At 39.6% G+C, this 26,013-nt stretch overlaps 1 protein-coding gene across 1 annotated transcript in view; it reads left to right on the top strand.

The window, feature by feature from the left end:
• The window catches only part of cntfr (ciliary neurotrophic factor receptor), a 274,550-nt gene that overhangs the window by 212,525 nt on the left and 36,012 nt on the right, over nt 1–26,013 (top strand). The window contains exons 5-6 of the mRNA XM_061734387.1: nt 17,420–17,537; nt 19,278–19,444. Coding sequence (XP_061590371.1) covers nt 17,420–17,537; nt 19,278–19,444 — 285 coding nt within the window. The remainder of the gene's footprint in view (nt 1–17,419; nt 17,538–19,277; nt 19,445–26,013) is intronic.

The raw sequence follows: 26,013 nt of genomic DNA on the forward strand, positions 1-26,013 counted from the left end.
ATGCTCCTTTAAGTAGAGCCAAAATGAGCCAAAGTTGAATAATGTAGTGTTTAAAATGAACCATCATGTGTGTTGCCCAGCAAAGATGGCAAACTTCTTTCCAATTTTCCAAGTGAGTGCTTTTGGCGAGAACTCAGCATGCTCTCATCCTCACTCTTCTTTAGTCTCTCAGGTAGTTGGCGCAGGGTTGTGCGTCTGTGTGGCTAACCCACTCAGCAGTTAATTCTGCAATCCTTTGGGGGTCCGGCTCTGCAAGGATTACACCAGCATCCCACTCTGGTTTTTGAAAAGGCAAACAAACACTGCCACTACACGCGGAATCTCGCACACAAAACACACACGGACACACATTACAAAACCCATACCTGCGCACTGGCAAGCGCGCACAGCAGCTTGGCTTTGCAACAGCTCCGTTTTTCAATTTTCAGCTCAATTACATTCCACTGTTACCTATTCTAAATGAAGATCCCTGTTTTCCCCTCAGGACACAAAGTCTTTCTCTCACACACATATACACACACCTACTTATTTAACAATACCGCATCCCACTTAAGCCCAAGATTGCGTTTCCTTGTCAGCTTGCATTGCGAGGGAGAATCATTTAACTATATGGAGAACTTTTCCCTGTGTATTCAGAGAAAAGGAGGGGCGGGGGGGGGGGGGGGGGGGGGGGGGGGGGGGGGGGGGATTTGATGCTGAGTTATATGAATGTGTAAATTAAATCTTTAGGTGTGTGTGTGAGGGGGTTCTTTTTTGGTGAATGTACCGATCTTGACTTTTGTATCACCCAGGTAAATCCACCAATTGCCTCTTATTTGTTGGTATTTCCTGCTAAACTGCACACCAAGAGCGCCCCTCTTAGGTCACAGTAAGTCCTGCAGATGTTCCTGGAAAAAAGAATATCGAGTTGATTTAATATTTCTGTTAAACAGCTCAAAAGTGCGCTCTATACATTTATTTTTTGTTGTTTTTATTATTATTTTTAACAACTTTCTTAAGCAAAGCCATAAGCCATACGTGAAGCAATGATGTCCTGTCAGTCTGATTTTAATCAAATTCTCCCAATGGAGTCAATGCAGCTGCTGTCTCTGTGTAGCATGTCATGATGTCAGTAAAACTGTCATTCGCAAAAAAAAAAGGTATGTTCTACTCATCTGGTTTAGGTTTCACATTCATTTCACATGTATGTGTATTATGTATTAGAATTTCCTTCTGGATTAATAAAGTATCTATCTATGTAGCTAACTATCTGTTCCTCGAGCATAACTGTACCATCGTGATCAGGTGGCTAACTTGCAACTTTTCCCACAACTGAACCTAAACGAAGTCTTGCAATAATCCTAAAATAAAGTCTTGGACCTCAAATGGGCATTGGAAAGAGTGTGAGAAAGAAAAAACGTTCCCAAAATTCCTCTCTTCCCTCGTCGGAGACTCAAGCTGGTCCTCACAAAGATAGCAGTACAAGCACATGCATACACACACACACTCTAGTTCTAATAGCATTGCAGGCAAGCGTACAAAAGGAACAAACAGCCATGTAATGTGGCGGTTCCTCTCATTGACACTGTGCACTGGAATGCAGTGGGGGGGGCAAAGTGTGTGTGTGTGTGTGTCTGCGTGTGTGTATGTGCGCGTACCATCCTGTCAGATTAGCCTAATGATTAGCATTACTGAGAACTGACAGCAGGAGGAAGGAACAATAAGTGTCATTTATCCTCTTTTCTCTCTCTCTCTCTCTCTCTCTCTCTCTCTCTCTCTTACCCACACTTTCTTTTTTCTCTCTTTTGCTCTGTTCCTCGCTTTTAATCTATGACCCTCACCCCAACCCCCGTCTCCCCAGCCTGCCTCCCATTTCATGGTTTTATCCTTGTATAGATCTGAGAAGTTTCTCCAAAAATAACATCTGAAAAAAAGCAGGGTGGGGGCTATGCAGAGTTGGAAAACGTGCCCTTCACATCAATCATTTCTCTGCTGTACAACTCTTTTTAAAAACATGTTGCCATCTAAGACTTATAATACAGTTGAGGCACCAACAGCCAAGAAGATGTTTGTATCCAGTAAAGCAAATGTGTGCAGGTGTGATGTGTGAAGTTACAGAAATATAAATGAGTTGAAAGAAAAGAGATGAGACCAGATGAATGGTGAGAAAAAAAACATACAGGAGGAATGGGACATAAAGATGACGCAGATGAAACGATCTGTAGCCAAAGCAGCTTGGGTTAGACTGGCCACTAGGCAAATCTTTCTCCAGTTCACTCCCAAAGATACTCAAATGGGTTAAGGGTCTGACCTCAGAATTGGCAAATCCATCTGTGAAAATGATTAAATTTCTGCCTGTTTTGTGATGAATCTTTTCAAGGATCAATTATTGTCATGAAGGAGGAGGAAAAAGCTCATATTTAAGGTGTTATGTTGGTGTTTTAGTTTTAAATCTTCCCCCAAACAGTTCCATTTTTAAACCAGACAAGCTAAGTCTTAAGGTTGACTAAAACCAGAGATGAATGAAAGGAAAAAAAGGCTTGCATCATTCCTACCAATCACTGTGATTTAAAATCAAACTCAGAGCCCATGTGTATTTGTTTCATTACTGCTGAATCCAGATAGAACTCGGAGTAATGAGGATAGGTGCGATAAGAGCATCCTGTTGTTGTTCCTGCGCCAAAATGCTGCCGAGGGAATGAGATCACTGTTTGTTCTGTCACTGAACCATGCAGACTGACTCCTTCTTGCTTTATTGCCTCACTTTAGCTCTCCTCCTTGCCTGTTCTTGCCTCCGTGGATGGAAAGTTCTTTCACACTGCCATCTCTTTGTCGGGAGAGTCTTCCTTTATTGACAAGATGCTCAGTGACCAGGTCATTCTTGTCTGAGCTGAAGTGAGTCTAACCACTGTTGCGTAAAAAGGTCAGAATTCATTTTGTCATGTGTGTATGATCAGTATGAAGACCACTGCCTGGCCAAAAAAAAACTAAAGAAAAATCACAGACGATATTTTCGTTGGACAACTATTAGCTTTGATTATGGCAATGTCACTACATCCAATTCCATCCAAAATTGCATTTGTTTTTTGCTAACATCTTGTAATGATCTGAGAGGAGTGCGATTGCAGCGTAAAGTCTTAGTCTGTGCATCCCTAAATCCTCCTTATGCTTGTCCATGCATGAAAATGACATATTGTTGCCTGAACCACTCTTTCCCCATCTCAGCCCAATGAATTCTGGCTTTGCTATTTGGGAATATATCAGTGACATCAAGAAGAATATATGTATGTATGTGTGTGTGTGTGTGTGTGTATATATATATATATATATATATATATATATATATATATATATATATATATATATATATATATAGCTGAATTTTGAACTAAATACAATGAAGCAACCCCATATAGTATAAATGCCTATACGTAAGTCGCGTTTCCATTACTAAATTTGCGCAAAACCTAAATATCACAAAGAAAACCCTGTAAATGCTTATAATTAGAAATTATTTTTAACCCTTTCATTGATAATCCAGTTGATCAAAAAAGTGTAATGAAAACACTTTAGTGCATTACTGGATTTGACATAGTTTGTCAATGAAGCCATCAAAAGCTAGTTTCCAGCTGTTTCTGGCCCCATTAATATGATGTAGTTGTGCTATAGCACTACTCGATGTTTGTTCAACCATCATTATACATTACTGCATTAAATAAGGGCTTTGCTTTTGAATAATCATTCATTCAATTTTCCAAATTTTCCAATAATTTGTCAAAGACTAAAGATGTTTTTGACCATCTTCTTCACTTCTTCTTCTCCACTTGGAAGTCAAGATCTTCTTTTTTTATTGTTTTAAAGAGAAGTCTCGCTAGACGAGATACAGAGAGTTATGGAGATATGGAAAGAGAACCAGGAGCTCATAAAAAAACCACTGTTCATTGGAAACAACAGCCCCCAGCAGCGTTACCTTTATCGTACATTCACTTCAGTTATCCCCTGTTTTATCCTGATGCACCCATCACCCTGGAACAAGTTCAATCTGGGTTTTTTAGAACATGTAAACTTTTTCAACATTTCACCAGAGTCAAATCTTCATGTTTCCTAGTAGCTTTTTTGGGTTTTTTTTTTCGGGGGGGGGGGTTGTTCATTTCAGTTACACTAGTTGATAAGTGGTTTTCTACTTTGAGTTTCTTCCACATTGAGCATATGGAAACCTCTTACATTAACTATTAAATATTGCAGAGCTCTGCTCTTTATTGAATTAGATAATAAGAATTATTGGCTTTTTCTGATGACATTTCACTCTCAAAGATAATACTTTACTATTATCTTTCCAGGTTTTAATAATAAATTGGACGGTTCATAAATCAGTTTCAGAAATCTCCTTACCGGTGTTGTTTTTTCCATCACAGGACATACAGTATCTTCTAACATGTTTGTTTGAGTGAAGTTATGCCTTGCATCAGTTAGGGTTCACTAGCTTGTCAGCTGATCACAGAAACACAGCAACACACTCAAGTGGGAGACTCTTCTCTGTTTGCTTAGTTAAATGCAGGTGCTGAATGCTCTCATAGGCCAGAAGGAACATAGTCGCTTTAGAGCACCCGACTTGAATGTTGACAGTATTCACTATGACATCTCAGGGTTGAATAACTTCATTCTACAAAAAGCCCTCTCCTCACTTGAATTACCTTTTGCTGGTTTACTTTGACTTTGGAAAAGTCACACCAAAGTCATACTTTGCATTGGCAGTATTTCAATATTTGTTTGCCTCCCAGCTTGAGCAGGATGCGCTCCATTACTCTGCCTCTACTCTGCTTACATCTGACACAATCCTTACAAAGCACAAAACGCAACTTTCAGTAACTCGTTAGTTTCTTTCCATTGCATTCAGCTCAGAATCGTCAGTGTGATGAAGCAGGAACAGAATCTTCTGAAGAAACCAAACCAGTTCAATCACATCAACATAATGTGATTAAATGATCAAAGGAAAAGATGCTGAATTGTTGTCTGGACAATAGCATTTGATATTCTGTGGAACGCGTTTCTCAGTTATGTCAGTTACATCTGCCCTCGCGTGCAGCAGTTGCTTCAACCCAAAAAAGACGCATCATCTTCACATGCAGCATGACGATAATGCAGACAGTACTTGTTTCATGCAGATATTTCACAGTCCCTACTAGTCTTGACGACGTTGCCAAGAGTTGACTTGCTCCAGCTCGGCTGACAAGGAGCCTGGGTTAGATCCGCTTGTGCACAGCTGGTGTGAGGAGGAGCTGATTTAAAACATGTAGCTTAAAGTCACTGCAAACATTGACTTAGAGCAGCATTACAGTCTTACCGAGAGTCACTGTGGTACTGTAGTGGCTCCACGGTGGAGCTCCTTTAAATGCTGTCACTTGTCTTCTTCATTTCTGTGCTGTGAGTGTGCTAGTCATCCTCTTTTGCTTTAGGTCACATTGTGTGCAGCTGCCTGTTTGCTTTTTCTCTCCGTTTGTATTAGACTTTTTAAATCTAAAGGTTTCAGACTTTTTGAGCCTCCCCAGTAATGTGACACTTCTCATAACTCCTATAAAGAGAACAGAGAGAATGTAAAAGGACAGCACAGCGTTCCCCCTGCAAGGATCATCTGGCTGACAACTAACAACGATGGCCCCGAGCCTTACGGAGCAGGCGCTTTTGATTTCTGCCTGCCCGTCTGTCTGTCCGTCTCACTTTGAATCTGACGGATGAATTTAAAGAAGTCATCTGCTCCGGTTCAGACGTCAGGAGCTTGTGTGGTACCTGCCTCTCTCATCTCTTTCTCCCCGTGAGTGATGGCAGTTGGATGTTTGTGCATTTGGAAGACCGACATCTCTGACTGGTCAATCCCAGCCTGTCGCTCATCAAACAATCGCAGACACCACAGCTAAGAGGCAACTGCAGTGAAAGACAGCACAGTGTTATTGCCACGGCGACACAGACCTCTAAAGAGGACAAAAACCATCTCAACTCAATAGCTTTAACACACAAATTTCAGCTTTGTGCACTAAAGCGCTACCTGCTGTTCAGTTGCACTGATAGCATTTTCAGTGATTGAATGGCAGCTCCTGGTTTTATTATTCTCTCTCCATTACATCGACGTCAATGACTTCTCTTTGCCGTACAATTTTCTGCAAATGCTTTTCCCGAAATCAGTGTAATGTTCTCATCCTTTATATTTGAATTAGCTTAACAAAAACTGTAGGAGTACGCAGCTGAAGTTGTTAAAAGACTAACTGGGAGGTGAAGTGGTACAAAATCCATTGGTAAGTTGACCAAATCAGCAAAAAGAAAGAAGTGTGCGTTGTTCCATTACATAATTAGGGCTGGGCGATATATCGAGATTTTAATATATATCGATATATTTTCAAACACGATATGGTACGAGACAATATCATTTTTTTTTTTATGATTTTGATATAGCTTATTTTGTGACAAATTGACTTGAATGTTTTATTTGAGATTTGCACAAATGTTTTGTTATTTGCACAACTGTCAACCTCAGTGGAAAAGTCTGCCTGTTACTGTCTACATTGTATTAATTGCACAGTGTATTTTAATTTAATTGTTATGCAGGAAAGGGATATTTGTTTTATTTTATTCAAGAAGCATTTTTATTCTATATATGCAGGCAGTTTATTTTTATTTAATTTGTTTTATACATTTTGATATTGTGCAGACCTCTGTTAATAAAGGTTCCTGTGTGACATTTGGCACGAGGCTTTGTATTAAAACTGACTGTTTTTTTAAGGGTTTGCCTCAGAAAAAAATGAAGCTAACAGAGATGCTATGCTATAATGCTTTGGGGGAAACCCCAATTAAGGCACAGAAAAAATATCGAGATATATATCGAGTATCGCCATTTAGCTAGAAAATATCGAGATATGACTTTTGGTCCATATCGCCCAGCCCTATACACAATCATTCAGTACCTCATACAAAATAAAGGCTAAGTAGAAGTAGGAAAAAACTATTCGGACATCATCAGACAATTTTCTTTGTCTTCTTCTGTTTTTGATTGTTTTACCAGACCCTTGCTACAGTATTTGCAGACCAAGATAATGAAAATATTCAGAGAAGTCTCCAAGCGGATGAGGTGCCACCTTGATAAGTCAAAGCCTCAAATACAAGGAAAATAATGCTTTTAATTGAATGAATGAATCATGAGTATCATTGTGCGGCCTCCCAACTGTCTTGGCAAGCTACGCTGCAGTGTCAGGATAAATAATAAAGAAATATGTTAAGAGTGAGGTAGCGTGACAGAAATCCCAGACCTCTCGAATGTTTCTGATTTAAATCCTGGTAGTTTCTGTAGATGTGATGCAAATTAAGCACAGTCAAAGGACAAAGTCAAAACAAATACAGTAATGTGAAACAGAAAACACACTTAATTTAACATTCAAGGCAGATGCCAGTCTTCCCAAAAGTATGCATCCCAATAATTTCAGCCCAAAGCGAAACCATACAATAACAGTCAGAGAAAAAAAGCAAGAGCTCCATCTCACACTGATATCAATTAGCATGTTAAAGTTCATGATTGTAAGCTACAATTAGAAAATTGGCAAATAACTCCAAAAGCATGGATCGTGTAGGGCTGCTCTGAGAAAAGCTATGAAGAGCATGGGAGCACAGCTCAGGTTTGCAAAGTTGTGACTTATCAGACCTCAGCTCTTCTAAAACAATGTCCTGTGGACAGATAAAGCCAAAGTGGAGATGTTTAGTCTAATTGCACCACACCACATTTGGCAAAAACCAAACACAGCATATCAGCACAAATTAGTGGAGATAAAGCATCAAGCACAAGTGGTGTTGATTTGATCTTGTTTTGCTTTCAGGCCCGGAAACCTTGAAGTTATTTAGTAAACTATGATGAGTAGATGCTGGGTGGATGCTGAAGGTTTCTCGTCAAATGTGTCCGACAGTTAAAGCTCCAGCACGCTATCAAACAACAACCCACCAGCGACTTTACAAAAGCATGGAGAAAGAAAATGATAAAGGTGTGTCCGAGTCCTGACCTCAATCTCAAAAACAAGGAAAACGTTTTACAGGTTTGTGAAATTATACAAAAAAGATTGACACAGAAAGGTGATTGGGAAAGTTACAGAACCATGGTGTATGCTTTTCAAGCTCTTTTCTGCTGCATTTTGGCTCAGTTTTTGTTAAATGAACAGTGACATCATGTAATATCAAGTTTTGCTTGTGTTATGTCCCGATAATTTATATCTTAGAAGGGAGAGAGGATGTACTTTCTTTTTCTCACGACTTTGATTACAAATCTTAAGTCTCACTGTCAGCAGATTTCAATTCTAAAGTGCCCATGACCCCTATGATGATTTCAGCTTCAGGGGGTGTTTTGCTTTCTCTCACTCCGTGCACAAACAACCTGCATTAGAATGTAAAACAGCCCGTACCACGAAGGGCGTAATCAGAGAAGAAGAGCTGGAAAAAAGGCATAGTAAGGGTTGCAAAACCTTGCTGCCAAAAGACAAGGTTAAGGAAAGGTAACACATGGCATAGAAGGAACAAAACAAGGTTTTTATTTGTTATGATACATGATGATTACTTCAATGACAAATGGACAGAGAATGAAAACTTTTCATTTCACATCAGTGTTTCGTGTTAGATAAAGTCACACAGTCTGAACCAGGTGATTACTGTTTATGGAATATTGGATTGACGTCATGGAAACTATCTATCTAGCTTCTTCTTAACATCAACAACCTTCTTCTTGAAGCAGAAAGCCATTTCATTCAGTGTGATAGGCTATCAAGTGAGGGATGCTGAGGTGAGATACTGTTTTCTTACGTGAGAATCGGCTTGATTTTTTTTTTTTTTTATCTCCTTTGAAACAAAACATGTTATTACAAAGCTCAGTGCAGGATGTACAATGTCATCTGGCTAAATAAGTGTGCTGGCACAAAAGACAGGACACCGGTTGCGTCCGAGTATAATAGTTTTCTTCCTGCGTCTGACCTCCAGATCTGCAGAGGTCAAACCTTTCAACATCTTCTTGCCTCTGTGTCATCCTTCAGCTCTTTTGGAGAATGACTAGTTTTTTACTGTTCATGTTTAGGTTGTTCACAAAGATTGTATTAGTGTTCAAGGAACAGCTCTAATTTTAATAGGATAGAAGATATGCCATAATGGGACACTGACTTACTCTAATGTGCTCACTACGACCCTTTGTCTTACCTCTCACCTATTGACTCGTAAGGAATTCATCCTTTCATTCATTCATCCATCCAACGGCTGTTTCCAATTGGCTTAGAGGCATTCTTGAAATACCAGTGTGTACTTATGTGCGTGCACACTCGCTGCCCCCTTCCCCCAATTCACTCCTTCGTGTTTAAGAGCAGTGTCTCTTAAAGCAGATGGGAGGATAGGGAAAAGACGCATTCAGAGGTGAAGTAGGAGAGAATTTGGTTTCTATGTGCACATTAAATGCGAATGTTACAAAAACACTTCCTCTGTCTGACATTGCTTATTTTTTATTATTGTGTTGTCTTCACTTTGAAAGTTACTTTTTACTCTCTTTATTTAAAATTACTTAATAGAAGACATTTAAACTTTTAACTGAGTCTTACACCAATTTATCACAAAGGAAAAGGTTCCAGTAGCCAAATTATAAGAGAGAGGTTTCTTTAAATTTTGTGCTTGTTTATCACTTATAATATATACACATTGTTACATAATTCAAAATGCATTTCCTTGATGAAAATCTAGACATTTTTAAAGGAAACGGCACTGCAAATACATATAAAATGGGAAAAAAAAAACTGTTTAACTGTTAATAACACTTTTTGATAGTAATCAAGACAATGTGAGTGTTCATATTAAACAGACAGATGTAGACTACTTCATTTTAGTAACAAATATAGACATTTTCTGAAATGGTTCAGAAACATGATGCTGATATACACAGCCGTCAGCATAGATTCTGAGTGCCTTATAAATAAATATATTATTCTACAATTTGATTAGCGTGATCCACGGCATCTGATCTGGACAAAAAGGCACCACAGAGTCTCTACGACTTTGTCCGACAGTTTTATTTACATTCCTTTCTCTCCCATGACACCATAACTGAGCTAATCTAAAATGCAGCGGGCCTGACATTGGCAGGCTGAGTCAAGTGAGACCAGAGCCGTCTGTCTAAACGAGTTATGCCATTCAGAGCAGCAAAGACTCCCCAGAGTATCCTGTTCTTCTCAGTAAAATGTCTTAAATAAAAAAAAGGAATTGGAAAGATGTAATAGATAAATGGACAGATTGGCTGATATGCTAGTTATTGTAACTTCTTTGGATTCTCTTTTCTGTGTTCGTCAAACTTTCCAGTCCGTCAAATTGATTTTAGAAAAAGAAAAAATTGACTCAGGGGAAGCAAGAGTGAGAAGTATGAGCCAGAAAGGTTTGTAATTTTGTGTTTTGACAATGAAGTTTTATTTTAAAGTTGATCAGTGGAGAAATTGAAAGAAGCTGCATTTGTCTTTAGTGTGAGAGCACAAAGGTTCACTGGAAATACACACTCACACGTTCAGATACATAAAAATGCACCCGCTCGAACACAAAACAACAGGGAGGCTGACGAACACAACCAAATAGCAATTACTAGTGTCTGCAGCCTAGCAAGCAGGCTGCTCAATGTCTTCTTCACTTTCCACTTGTCACATGTATAAGTGTATGGGTGTTTGTTTGTACAGTGCATTCACTGACAAAGATGTTTTATTTTCCATTTTATTTCTTATTTTCTTTTCTTTTGCAAGGCCCAGATTTTTTGAATGATAGGTTTGGATTATTGGCACGGTAAAGAAAGAGTGGAAAAGAAGAAAGGGAAAATCTTCAGACAGCAAGCTTTTGGCTGCTTTTATCAGTGCATTTAGAGAAAAAAACAACACAGCACTTACTTTTATCCTGCAGACTAATCCATATACAAATTATGTCAATATTATTGTCTGGTTATAGTAAATGTTGCTCCACGTTCGCATTATATGTTATTCAACATATCTGCTTACGGATGGTGTGGTGTATGTTTCATTAATATTAATAATCCATTAATAACAGCCCCAGCTAAAACATTAAATATCTAAAACATAAATGTTCATGTTTGCAGTCTATCAACCTCTTTGCCTCTAACACATCCAATATCTTCAAACTCTATGAAATTGTTATGTATTGTTATGTACTGTAAGTAATGCGCGTCGTCGCAGGATCGCATTAACGGCCGACGAAATGGCATAACTTGCGCCAAAATTACACGATTAATTCAAAATGTTCAAAATGGCCGACTTCCTGTTGGGTTTCGGCCATGGCAGCAAGAGACTTTTCTTTAAGTTGTGACATGATACAGGTGTGTACCGATTTTCGTGCATGTATGTCAAACCGTATTGTGGGGCTTGAGACACAAAGTATTCTAGGGGGCGCTGTTGAGCCGTTAGGCCACGCCTATTAATGCAAACCATGAAATATCACATTTTTCGCCAGGCCTGGCTTGCGTGCAAAATTTGGTGACTTTTGGGGCACATTTAGGGGGGCAAAAAGGCCCTGATTTCATCGGAAAAATAAAAACAAGGAAAAAAAGGAAAAAAAACTCCTCCAGATACAATAGGGCCTTCGCCCTTTAAGTGCTCGGACCGTAATAATAGTGATAGTAAAAAGTGATACTCAAATAGAAAATCCATGCATGTGCTTTTACTCAACCTCACCTCTTCTTTTTTTGGCCTCATTAACATTTATGAACCAACATCTGTAACCTATTACCATTTAAAGGTAATCCAACTAACCACTTGTGCACACGCACACATGCATGTGTGCAGGTGTGCGTTTCATGTGTCTAACAAAGAGCATCTTCAAAAACCCACTGATTTAGCAATTCAAACCAGACTGTAAAAGCACACTAATTCAAATAACATTTATTCATGAGTGCCATTGACTCAGGTGATGTGTCACAGTGAGATTCATACAGAGGGATCACCCTGCAAAGTAGATTTGATTTAGTCTTTTGTATTGGCAATTGTTGTTATTTTAATTACAGGCATTGCATAGTTTGTCCTTTCATCAGTGTTTTTCCAAATTAGTATTTTGCCTGGATGTGTCTAAACATTTGATTTTCTAAAATACTGAAGCAACTGCACATTTCTTTGTGCATGTGCATACATATGCGTTATATGTGTATTAAACGTTTTATGGACACATTAGTGACATCTAAACAGTGAATTGTGTTTCGTGTCAGCCTCTTTCCATTTCAACTTTACTCTCATCTTGTCAGATAAGTTGGCTCCTCTTCTATTCTTCTCTTGGTAGTCCTTTCTTCCTCGTTCATCTCCACACATCCTCTGTCCTCTCTTACTCTCATTACCCTCCTTCTACTAATCTCACACTGAGCCCTTTCCTTTCCTCTGGCATTACTCCCATTATTATGGGAAAAACAAGCTGTTTTGTTTTTTCTTGTCCTTTTTCAAATATTCTTTAAAGCACGTTCTAATCACCACAACTATGGATAAAAATGTCTGAACATGTCAGACTTCTAACGTGGTACTGTGGTACAAATTATGCAAATTCCAATTAATTGGTTTTCTTTATTAATTTGCCATAAAGGGTGATCTGATCTTAATTTAAGTCACGATAATAGACAGACACACTGTGCTTATGCTGATAATACACAAACAATTAGAATTTCTTGTGTATTTAGACTAATTATTTCAATGACAGCTAATCAACAAAATGAGTTTGGACATTGTGGAGATTGATTAATAGAAAGTTTGATGTTCCTGTTGTACACTATGAATCACAAAAACAAAAAGGGTGAGAGATTTGAAGACATACAATCAAGAGTTGTTGATCTGCATCAGGCTGGAGGGGATACAAAGTCATCTCAAAGTGTTTAGGCATCTAATCCGTCCAAAATTAGATAATCTGCATGTAAATGGATGCAGTTTAGTACGGAGTGAGTGCTCAGCCAAGATATCTCCAAAGACTCAATGCGGAATGCACAAAAAGCAGCTGAAGGCTCGAAGACACTGGAACTGGCAAACATCTCCATTCATGAGTCGACTATAGGTAAATCATTTAACAGCCAGGATGTCCGTGGCAGACAAGAGCTCTTTGGTAAATATTGGTGTGACGGGCAAAAATTGTGTAAGGTCTGTAGAAACAAAACACACATCATTCAGTAATGTGTATGGTACAAGAAATGTTGCCGTCCCACAAAGGTTCAGCAGATCACAACTCGGGCTTCACTGCCTCAAGCCTTATCCACCTGTCATCACTGAGGACAGGATGACTTTCACAGTTTATCAAAATACCCAGTTGTTCACCAGCTGAAACTTAGTACAAATTGTGTGATGAAGCAGGATTAATTGCTAAGCCGGGTTTGATGGAGATGTTGTGGAATGACCGCAGGAGAGCTGAAACACTTCAGTAAAGATCCATGGTCAGTCTGATCCAGAACTGATCTGATCTGATCACATGACATTTTATTAGAAATTAGAGCACAAAACCATTTAATTCAAGGGCTTCACGTACTCCATTTGTTTTCTTCACCGCACATAACATTGATCTGGTTTCAGGTTTAATCTTGTTTTTTGTTTGTTTGTTTTTTCTTTTTCTTATTCTTGTAGGGTAAAGCACAAGGGTTGACATTTTGTAGTCAATATCTTACTCCTTATACTTATAAATCCTTGTATTTTGGACTCAGTTAGTATTGATTGGAACAAAGAGCAGTCTCCATCATGACAAACCATACAGTAAGAACTGCCCTTTCAGGTGTTTTGTCAGTACTCAAGTCTGGAAAAATGAACTGATTTAAAGGAGTAAATATATCAGGCCTCCAATAAAGCAATCCAAACATGGCTACATGCCTAAGCTCATCAACTTTCCTTCTGTGTTTCCTTCACCGACGTGCACTTCATCTGTTTTTCTTTTCTGTAATGCAGCCATCTCATTGTTAATTATACAAAGACTGCTGGTTCTGTTTGTGTGTGTCTGTGTGTGGGTAGAGGGAATATTTGATGGGGACATTGTGTTTTGCGTGACTTTGACTGGAGCTCTCAGATGAGGAGCCAGTAGATTGAGATGGCCCCAATTAGTCTCTGTGATTAATTGAGTGTGATTGGATGTTCTCCCTGGCATATCATCATTAGACGGTATTGACAGGCTAATTAGTTGTCGTGGCGACCGCTTAAACAAGGCTGATTGTGTGTAACAGTAGAGCGACCTGCAGCGGCCAATCAAGCATGTGAATCTGTGCCTGCAAGTGTGTGTGTTTGGGTTCTGCTAGAAGAAACTCGTGATGTCTGCAGCATATTTGTTGATTTGGGCTCAATTCTAATGTAAAGCTAATGCTGCTGAGGGCTAAGGTTATTTTAGTGAAACCTTTCTATGTGGGGATTATTATGTATTTTGCATAACCATCTGATAGGTCCAAAATAAAGTTTGCAGTATGGGACTGTCCCTCCATATTTACAGCCAGGTACATAAAATGGTATCATAAGAAACACGTAGCAAAAACTGGTGCTGCATTATGGGTAACAGGTATTCATGCTACTGTGTATACAGATTTGATGTTGTCTTTATTTTGTATGTACTTGGTATCATTTATTCTCAAACACTTATGTGTTATTGGGTTTAATAATGTGTCAATGTCATTTTATTTGATTTAAAATAGTTGCATCATTATTCTGTTGCTCTACCATTTCAGTCTCCGTTTGTTCTCCATATCTTTCATGCTTCTGTTTCTGCCTTTTCTCTTTTATTTCCTTCCTCCTGTCCCTTTAATGTATTAGCCCTTATGTTTGACTTTATTTGTGTTTACAGTTATTTTAAGTAATGTGAATTATTCTTTTCACATGTTTTCAAGCAGGTAATACAGTTTATGAATTAATAGACAAAATATCAAAGTAAAGTAAAACAATAAATATATATCTTTAGTTAATCAAATTACAGAAAAATGTTTTTTTAGCATAAAACATTTGTAAATAGTTAAATCAAGTTCTCTACTCAGAGATGTTGACAGATCTCAGACTGGCATGAAGGCAGAATGTATTTATTTTGGTAATCTTCCTGCTGTGGATAATGTCATATGTGTTATTAATCTTAATAATAATAAGTGTACGTAATAAGTGTATTAAATTAGACTTTAACGATTTGGACTAGTTTGTTGCTGAGATGTACATATGAAGAACATTCTAGCAGGAGAAGAAGAGAATCAATCTTGTTACGGTTGTCATGGAATAAATCCACCGAGCACCTGCATAGCAGTTATTGCTGTAACCTGAGCTATCTCTTAGGGAGTTTCGACCAAAGCCAGTGCTAGTTCTGTGCTAGTGTCAGACCTTGACCAACTCCGGTCCAAGAAAACTGGTGCCCCCAAAAATGCAAGAACATCATGGGGGGAGGATCTAAATTAAAGCAGAACTGAAATGAAGAGGACATTAATTGCCTCCTTGCTCTCTGGTCGTCAAGAGAAACTTGAAGGGGTTACCAGGATGTTGGTGGTGGGACATTGCACAAAGTTGATTTCGACTACAAACAAGATTCTTGAGGCCAGGATCAATGTCTGCATGTACCAACATTGGTTTTCCATTGTTGTTCTCATTTATGGATTTCCTGCTTCCAATTTGGTGACGTGATCAATGATGTAGGGTTTTTCTTCTTTAGTCCTCTCCAGCCAGTGGGAATACACGCCAGTTCCTTGTAGAACTTCTTTGTAATTGGCTCTAGCACTGGCCTAGCACCAGCACTAGCTCTGGCACCGAGTTAGTTAGTCCAAAAGCCCTATATGTTTGCATGCACCCCTATAACCTCAGCAGTGTGGTGTTTACTCTACACAAATTAATTTACAGTGTCTTACTCAATTGCAAACATGCAAATGTAGTCAGTTAATAACCATGATTATTATGATTATTGACTTGGTTCTTTTTCATCTCAGTACTCTTCAGCAATTCAAGCAGAACTGTGATCTAGCTAGTCTTTAGATGCACAGTTACATGGCATAATTGGCTGAGGCCTAAATGACATTGTGGTGACGCTAAAAATGTACATTTAATTATTAGCAGTGTACAATAAAATACCCAGGTATCCACAGCTAAATCATTTTAAGCGTACTAGTAAGAGGACTGCACACTTCTGGACCAGGATTTCTGATGTAGTTCCCAGAATATGCTGGAATCTCTCTCCTACATTGGAGGACGCAGCTTTGAGTGCCCCAACTACCATTGGCCAACTCTGTTGGTATCTCTTCCTTCAACCCTTGATATTCCCCCAGCTTCTCGTGTTCCTTCTTTTTGAAGTTGCCATGGCTTGGGATTACCAAATCTGTCACCGCTGCTTTCTTCTGGGAGTGTGTCTTGGTATTTCCCATCTTGACTTTCAGACTTCCAACTCAGTACAGATGTTCCTGTACACTGTTACAGTTAGTTGTTGTGGTGTATGTCTCTATGTCTGACACCATCTGACATCCCGCTATTATGTACTGGATGGTGTATTAGACCCTGACCTCCATCACTCTTGTGCTTAAGCCCTGTTTTTGTGGTGCTACAATTAATTCCACTATGGAATAATTCAGACTAGCCTTTTTAAGTCTCTGATAGGACTTCTCAGTGTCAGCCAATTCTTCAATCTCTGGGCGATACATCCCATGCATGGGCTTCTCTTTACACAAAGGACCCATCTCCATCTTTTTATTGTCTTTACTGGATTATTGCTGCCTAAGACATTCACTTAGCAGTTTATTGTTGGGGGGTATCTTCAGAATGTACAGTTTCTCTGGATCTTTGTTATTTCCTCCTGGATGATGATTTTGAAACTTGAAGGGCAGTTCGACCCCCTCAGCTCTGGTCCTCTGACCATTTTTACTACAACTGAAGCATATTAAGCCCAACTAACATTAAGGATATCACTGCTGTGCATCCATGATTCCTCCACATTAAAAAAAAAAAGGTGATGTTTGGGTTTAGGCCTATGCAGAACAGCATTGGGGCATATACCCCACTTGATGGTAACTTGTGCAACTGCCTTTGAGGTAACCTCTAGAGTCTTTCCCATTCCCCTGAAGCAGTTGATGAATGCGCCCGTTGATGTTATACAGCTCCAAAAACTCCATGAGAGCAGCATTGAGCTGTAGGCGTTCTCATAGATGTGGGCAGTGTAATGGATACACACTCACTGACCACTTTATTAGGTAGACCAGGTGTCCAGGTGTACCTAATAAATTGGCCGGTGAGCAGATATGCTGCAGTATGTGTATAAGTAACATCTAATATGCCACAGTTGCTTTGCATTTGATAAATGCAATAGACTTGCTCAGATTTAGTTTTTCTTTTCTAAAATGTTTTTTTCATAGCGCACAGTAGTTGTTAACAGCATATTATCCATAGTATTTAACTGTGTTCTCCTTTTTTGTTGCTTCTCCTCTCTGCAGTTCCCCCTCGGGAGCCCGGAATCTCTTGTCGCTCCAATGCCTATCCCAAAAGCTTCTACTGCAGCTGGCACCAGACGCAACCAACGTACATCCCCACCACCTTTGAAGTTGATGTACAGTAAGTCACCTTGTTTTATTTTCAACTGTGTCTGGCTGCAGCTCGTTGGGTTCTAAATATTAACTATTCTGATTAAAGCTTTTAGTTTTCCCTTAATTAGGGCCCGAGCACTGACAGTGCGAAGGGCCTATGGTATCTGTAGGATTTTTTTTTTTCTTTCTTCTCTTTTTTTCTTTTTTTTTCCGACAAAAGGAGGGCCTTTTTGCCCCCCTAAACGTGCCCCAAAAGTCACCAAATTTTGCACGCAAGCCAGGCCTGGCGAAAAATTTTATATTTAATGTTTTGCATTAATGGGCGTGGCCTAATGGCTCAACAGCGCCCCCTAGAAAACTTTGTGCCTCAAGCCCCACAATACGGTTTGACATACATGCACGAAAATCGCTACACACCTGTATCATGTCGCAACTTAAAGAAAAGTCTCTTGGCGCCATGGCCGGAACCGAACAGGAAGTCGGCCAAATTTGAAATAATCATGTAATTTTGGCTCAATTTATGCCATTCCTTCGGCAGTTAATAAAGCCCGAACCATAACGTGCACCCAGGTGTGTTATACTTCTCCATCCTGCGACGATGCGCATTACTTTTCTCAGTCAAAATCGTTACCATGGCGACGATAGACGCCAAAAAGCCCCCCCCACCTTCATCTGTTTGGTTCATATTTGATAGTTCCTACTTTCTGCCATAACTTTTGAACAGATTGACATAGAGAGTCGTGGGTGGTGTTATCAGACTCGGTTTTGAGTACTTGACCTTCATTGGCATGAACTAGCCCCGCCCCTTCTTCTGATTGTTCAATATTTTATAGTCCCTATTTTCTGCTATAACTTTTGAATGGTTTGGTATGGAGAGTCGTGGGTGGTGTCATCCACTAAATGTCCAGGCCTGAAGAATCTACATGCAAGTCATACAAGCTTCCACTGCAGCCTGAACGTGCACAAGGGTGCGAGGGCCTGTTCATCGCTGCTTGCAGCTTTAATTATATATTGTTCTTTCTTCGTAGAAAATAACAATCTGTGAAACATTGGATATTATTGTAATGCAAAGAACTTCAAACTAAAGACTGCTCAGAATAGCTGTAGTTTTCCAGACATGTTAAAACAATGCAGGAGATGGATCGCAAGTACTCAAAATATATCTTTGGACTCGTATTTGGACTTCGAAGTATTACAGTCTCCCAGGTTACACAACAGCAGGTAGATACTGACATGATTGATACATTAACATCAATGCTCTGGTTAACAATGTGTACACTCGTAGGAGGACACTTTTGCAGTCAAATTAAGCATCTCAGGTAGGCTGAAACAACAACAAAGTCCTCCTAACGGGTTGTTTTTTAAACACGAACAGGATTATAACCACTACCTGTAGTTCTGATGTTAGCTGCTGGCATCTGGCTTTTATCTGCAATAAAATAGTGATCCACTTCGATTTATGACTGAGTCACAATCCTGAAAGAACGCCAATTTTCTTATTTCAGAGGTATGGAACATTAAGCTAAGTACCTTCAGGATGCCAGTGACTGCAGATGTTGTTAAAACACATATGCCAAGTAAAAAGGAAAAAAAGGGCAATCAAGATAAATAAGACGGTAGAATAGCCAAGTCAGTGAAAGTCCGGAGCCCCAAATCCCTTATTCTTTGTCACTATTGTGTCTGTTTTTTTGTCTCTTTGTTCTCACAACTGCACTTGTTTTTCCTCTTACCTGGCTCCTCTTTCTCTTCCACTGCATTTGCTTTACAGACATAACCAACGTTCACTGGAGGTGCAGAAAGATCCGGTCCACAAGAATCGCTGTCATGTACGTTTTCCAGAGGTCTTCTCAAGCTTCCCTTACATCGTTAATGTGACGGCAGTCAACGCCTTGGGAAAGGCATCTTCCACCTATTCCTTTGAAGAGTCTTTTATAGGTAAGAGACATGATGCCTCATTTTTCTCATTGCATATGCTTGTTATACCAGCTCTATTTTCTGTACCTTTACTTTATGTCTTAAAGCCTTTAAGGTTTAAGGTGGGCACACAATGAATAATAGCTCTGACTAATCACTGATAGGTGTGACATATACATGGCAGAAGCAATTATGTTTTCCTTATTGGGTTTTGCTTAAAATGGAATAGTTTAATTTAGCTTCTGAGTTCAGGAGTTTCAAGAGGAGCCTGCTGACATTTAAAAAAAAATATGTCCTTCATTCTGCAGAACACTAATGTGCTTCATTAAAATTTTGCAGCAACACTCAGTTCAAATCACAAATCTTTGTCTGCCAGAGATTGACAGGTATTTGGCAAAGGAAGAAAAGGACTATAATGCAGAGTATCAAAGCAACCCTTTGGGAGTGCCAACTCCTGAGAAATGTTAATGCATTTGTTTGACCACAGATGACTGATTTCATTCACTTGGAGTTCCCTTTGGAGTTTTGTTGCACACACAGCCATGCTCGGTGCCAGCAAGACAAAGAATATTGAAAATGCAATGGCCAAATAAATGTCACCCAGCTGATCGGAGAACGCACAGCTTTTTTTTTCCTTTAGCAAAGAGTGTCTGAGTTTGCACCCTTGCCATTACCAAAGGCACTAGAAAATGAACAATCAACTTCTTAAACTTTTGTGCAGCAAAACCACCATTTAAATTATCAGTCACAATTCAGCTGTCTGGTTTTCTTACATTCCCTCAGCTAAAACATCCAACTACCCATGCAAGCACATTTTTTGTTATTTAATGTGTTCAGATTTACCCTGAAAAGTTAGGCTTTCTCGAAGAAATGTAGTTTTGATCTGACTTTTTCTTTGAACCTTTTACTCACTTAACATTAAAGAAGGCCACATAATAACAGGAAGAGTCTTAGAATTCACCAGCAAGTCAGCCCAGAAAGCAGTGAAGAGGAGAAATTCATTTTTAGGAGGAACGAGGAGTACTTTGATAGATAAGGGAAGTGCTGGCAGCAGCCCTCAGCTCTGTTGCACGGCTTTGAGTGTGATATTGGTGTGCGTGATGCATAAACACACAGAGACACCAATGGGAAAGTCAGCGACTGCGTGGAGTGTGTTTCTGAGAGAGCTAGGCATTTGAATAGAGAGTGTGTGTGTCTGTGTGTGCATGTGTGTGTGTGTGTACACAGAAATAACCAAATAAGGGAGTGACATGGTCTGCCAACCTCTGGACACAGGACTCATGAAAATGCTAATGGTAGCCGGATTAGGTCCTTGGTTGAGGAAATATCCTCATTGGAGATAGAAAAATACCCCACTGCTTTCTCCTTCTGTCGTGCATGCACTTCAACAAGTATGCCCTTATTTTTCATCTTTTTACCCTCCTTCATATCTGCTCTCTTCCACTTGTTATCAGCCAAAGCATCTCAGAGCAGCTATTCCAGTGCTCTTTGTGAATCCCTTTAGAATTTTTTATTTTTCTGCATAAATGTGATAAAAAATATCAGAAAATCAGACTGGATATAAAAGATAGACCAACCTTCATTTATGCACAGGTAATTACAATGAAAGCAGATGGACGTTCTTAACCCTTGCAGAAACAAATTACTTTTTTTTTTTATTCAAAAAATAAGACATATAAAAAAAAAAGAACAACATTTGCCATCCCATTGTAATATTGCACATTTGTTTATTTTTGAGCATCCATTATTATTGCACAGTTTACCCTGTATGGAGCTAGAACAGTCTCATAATTCACAAATGCACACGCCGATCCACAAATGCACAGGAAGAAATTCACAAATGCACAGAACAATTCACACGTGCGTGGGACAAGATACACAAATGTATTTTTGATGCGCACACAAATATAACCTGATTTAAAAACTTTTTTTTTTGTCTGTGAACTGCGCTGGATTTGCGTGTGACTTTTGAGACTCCCCTGACGTGACTCGACCCAGAAATACGTTTTTTTTAATACGGAAGGATCTGCAACCAATCAGATGTCTTCCTTTGTTTCAGCCAATCATAAGAGCACACCCCACATGGGGGGTGATTTACTCATAAACCAATCAGATTAAAGGGGCGGATACACCTGCTGTTTGAGCTGCGTTCACGTCGTTCGCTTAGAAAAGTGATTAATATTTGGAGTTGGTGGAGTAAAGATAAATAAACAAGACAGCAACACGGGAAGGAGAAGAGATCACTGCTCTGCTTTTCTTGTGATCTCGGTAAAGAAAACAGCGCGATTGGAGATGGTTTGTCGGGCCGTTCAACCAGAGCCGTCGGGAGAGCTCTTAGTCCTGCAGATGCAGCCACTGATGATGAGAAACAGCGGATATATTTCTGTTGTGTATAAGATCAGTGTTATCTTACTTGTGAAAAAAGAACAAAGATCGTCAGTAAAATATGCAATGGTCTGAGAGTGCATCCAAAGGCACCCAGGTTAACTTCCGAACAACATATCTTCTACTCTGGTTAATGTCCATCTTCACTGAACAACAATGATTTCAATTGCAGGTCCAAAAAGCGGAAGCCACAACTAAAAATAAATCCATCAAAGAGCACGTTCACGTTAAAAGACTGTTGGAGTTTCAGGGCAGACTGGCTTTTTCCTGTAAATGAAGTGTGTAGTTTGAAGAAACAGAGTAATTGAATCCAGCACTGAAGCAGGGTGGTGAGGTTATCGTGTCTCGGCTCCTGATTTATTTGCATGTGATCCAGGGTGACTTGTAATCACGGATAGAATAAGAAACCCATTCATTAAATTAAAAGAAAATCAGGACATATGTACATTCAGCTCAATCCCAGAATGTCACCCATAAACATCACGAAGATAAAATCATTTTAAGGAATATCAGGGCTGAAGACACTGCTATGGGAAGATCCTCTTAGCTAGAAATGGTGTTGTGTTTGAAATGTAGCTATCCAAATGTTTCAAGCTTTCATGTACCACTTAATATTCTCCATAGTCTTTGTTTGAACTGTAGTGCACTTTAAAATCCCTTGGATTTCATTTCAGGATGCCTGATACAACAATCCAGATGTTGCCAGTGATCACAAAGATGTCAGAGGTTTCAAATTCAAACCTTTTTTTTTTTTTTTGGACTCACACTATATCACAACTCAAATATTTTACAACCTGTCAAAGAAAGGCAGTGAAAAGACATTTCTCTGGGAACAAGCTTAAAGGCTGTCTCTCCTCGCTTCATCTGCTCTGCGTCCTTGCATTGTTAAAAGTCTTTCTTTTTGCCATTCCAACTTTTAAGTCACATTCATTTTCAGGGACTACGAGGCAGATCGTAAATAAATAAAACAATTTCATGCTTCCTGGTGCACTTTTGAATTCTGAGTGGGAGTAAGATGATTCTCTACTGTCCTTGTTCATCCGACCAAAGCTGGATGAAATTGAATGAGATGAGATGTGTGTTTTTATGTGTGTGTTTGTCCGTGTTCGTGCTGTAGTTTGGCGACAAAGAGAATCCTCACAAAAGCTCCACAATCATCAAATAATGATTTTAGCCCTAAGCTTTGAAGACCAAAAATCTTCAAACGATAACTGATCTTGCCAGTGGAAAGTCTTATAAAGTTAACTGCACTAATTGGGTAACCAAGTATTTGCCAACTCATTAACATGTGTGTATGGTTTTCTATCTACATTAGTGAAATCTCCCCACAGAAGACGACATGCATTCAACCTCCCTCTCCTTCACACACATCACACTGGCCCCTCCCCTCTTAATGGAGGCAAACATTGGATCAATACATGGTTATGCACAGGAGGAATGCTCATTAGACTGTGCTGTTGCTACCTAGCATAATAACTGTAAAAGGGGAGCAGTAGCTGCAGGTGATGCATGCTGCTGATGCACAGTCGCAGTCTGTTCAGTGGGAGACAGATTCAACAAGGATGTATTTTATTTATTTATTTTAAGATATCACTGCAGATTGAAGCACAGGGCTTCTGTCCATTTTTCCTCTTTTTTTCAAACTCACTTTAGATGTCACCCTCTTGGATATAAATCAATGGCCAGAGTGTGTTGGTTTCCTAAAGCCACCTTTTATTACAGGACAAACTAATGGAGAGGACGGTTGAAAGGTGAAGCACAGAGTTCTTGATCCCCGTTTAACATCGTTAAAGCCTGGAACCATTTAGTAAAAAGAAAAAAATGACGTGTTGGAATGGTTTTAGTAACTCTAGTCAAATGCTCAAAGAAAGATAACCATGAGCTATCCACAAGCAGCCATAACCTTTGTAGAATTTTACATCTTGGTTGCGTTTGTGAAGCGAAAAAATAAGCTTTAGTCTTCTCCTTTGAGTTCCAGAAGATGCTTATAAAAGTATTGAATGCACTTGTAACAACTGCATCTTAGGGTGCTTTCACACCTGTCCCGTTTGGAGCAGTTGTTCCGGAACTGGGAGCGTTTCCCCCTAAAGATCGGAACGTTTGGTATATCTGAACACAGCAATCGCGCTCGAAAACGGCACAAAACAAGCGAGCCGAGATCTCCTAGGAGAGGTGATCTCGGCCCGATTCCATTCCAGACCTGAAGCGGTTCATTTTTTTTATTTGTAGTGAGAACATAATCGACACAGCAACCGACACAACTCCATTCATTGTGTATGTGCGACCGCGGCGCAAGGAGAAGAGTCGGCGCAGCCTCCACCACCTTCTCTCCTATTGGACGTGCCGAGATGTCGTCCCAGCGCGGCACGGTGAAACGATGTTCAATTCGGGCAGGGTTTGCGCAGCTCAAACCCTGCGGCAGGCGCCCTCTCGCCCACCGCTGAGCTCCGCTCTGCGCCGAGCGCACATACTGTAAATGAATGGGTAAAGCCTGAATTATGGTTCCACGTTAAATTGACGCGTTGGTGTAACACGGAAACATAAATCGGCCTAAAGGCGGCGGCGGTCTGCACTTTGCGCCCTCTCTGTGAAAGGGGCGTGTTGTTTATCCCGGGGTGCGGAAGAGGAAACTCCCTCCACATTCATTTGACCAATCAGAGAGCAGCTGGTTCGCGCATGGCATTTGTAAACAGCTTTGAAACGGTACAGACACTTGCCTTGTGAACACAAACCCCACAAACAAGAAACGAAACAACTGTATCGATTTATCCCCTGAATCGGAACAAAACAAACGGGCCACAGGTCTGAAATCACCCTTAGTGAACTTGATGGGGTTTCATTTGCAAAAACAAAAAGGAGACAAACTGACAGCTTGAAAAAAGAGAGGGGCTCTGTAAATAATCCATATAAAGCCTATTTAAATTAAGAAAGCTTAAGCATGAAATGCCCATTATTATTACACAATTTTTTTTCCCTTTCTTTAAAAGCATTGCTGCATCTTGTACAATCTGCTTTCTCATTGAAAGCTTTTATTCTTTCTGCTTTTTCTGGTTGCATATGTTCTTGTATTCATATTTCCAAACTGCATGACCCTTTTGTTCCTCTGTTTTTTCACATTATTTTCATTAAATCTGCATTGGTCAGTGAAGCTCCTATCCCTCTGTGTCTCTATGGATTTCACTTTCTTCATTTCAGTGAAGATCCTTTGTTTCTTTCAGCTCTCCTCTTCAAAGTAGTTCTCAGTAAGAAGTCAGTTTCCAACCCAGAGGTCATTAAGAGAGCAATATGTTCACTTTACTCACAAAAGAAGAAAAAGTTGATACTATATGTTTCTAGTGAGATGAATGCTTTAAAAACCCTGTGGGACACCACACCCACACAGACTTCTCTCTGTTTTCTTCTGTTACCAGTTGTTGTACAAAGAAGAGATTTTTTTTTCTGCCCTCCTTTGACTTCATTGCATGCACTTTTTCATTATTTATATTGCTCATTTTTTTTACCTTCTTTTCACACACCTTCCTTGAGGAATGTCACAATAAACTTCACACCTCATTCTCAAAGGAGAAAGCTGTCTGTGTTCTGAAATGTTTCTGTTATTATCTTTGTCGTATTTTGTCAGTCGTCGTGTGACGATCTTATTAGCAAGAGAGCCGCCTGTCTATCATCTTTCTCCTGCCTGTTTTTCATCCGTGCTCTGCCTGTTTGCATGCCATTCATAATGTGTGATTGTTTGACTTTTAACCAAATAGCTTTTGTGCATGTGCGTTATCACATACAGTATAAAGAGATTTGATATGGTGGATATCCAGTTCCTATTGTGGTGCCATGTGTGTATCTGGTTGAGAAAAAGGTTTGGTATAGCTATAGAGGCCAGCGTTTCCTCCCGTGGGAGTGAGCTGTAAAAGACAGGGTCATTCAATATGGTTTGAAAAGGTCCAAGCTGAATCCTGTTGATCTTTATCTCTGTATGTATGTCAACAGATAGGCAGTACTGGAGTTGAGGGGGGATGAGGGGGGATGGCATCCCCCCTGAAATAAAAACGGTCCAAATCATCCCCCCTGTAAAACTGCCATCCCCCCTTTCCATCCCTTATGTCATTTCATCAATGAATGTGGTTTTACTGCTATTTCAACATTTAGAGTCATCACCAGAAAAAATAACAACAGAAAAATAACTTATTTGACAATTTTCACCTGTTTCAAGT

The sequence above is a fragment of the Cololabis saira genome, chromosome 11, assembly GCF_033807715.1.
Source record: "Cololabis saira isolate AMF1-May2022 chromosome 11, fColSai1.1, whole genome shotgun sequence".
In the NCBI taxonomy this organism is placed as follows: Eukaryota; Metazoa; Chordata; class Actinopteri; order Beloniformes; family Belonidae; genus Cololabis; species Cololabis saira.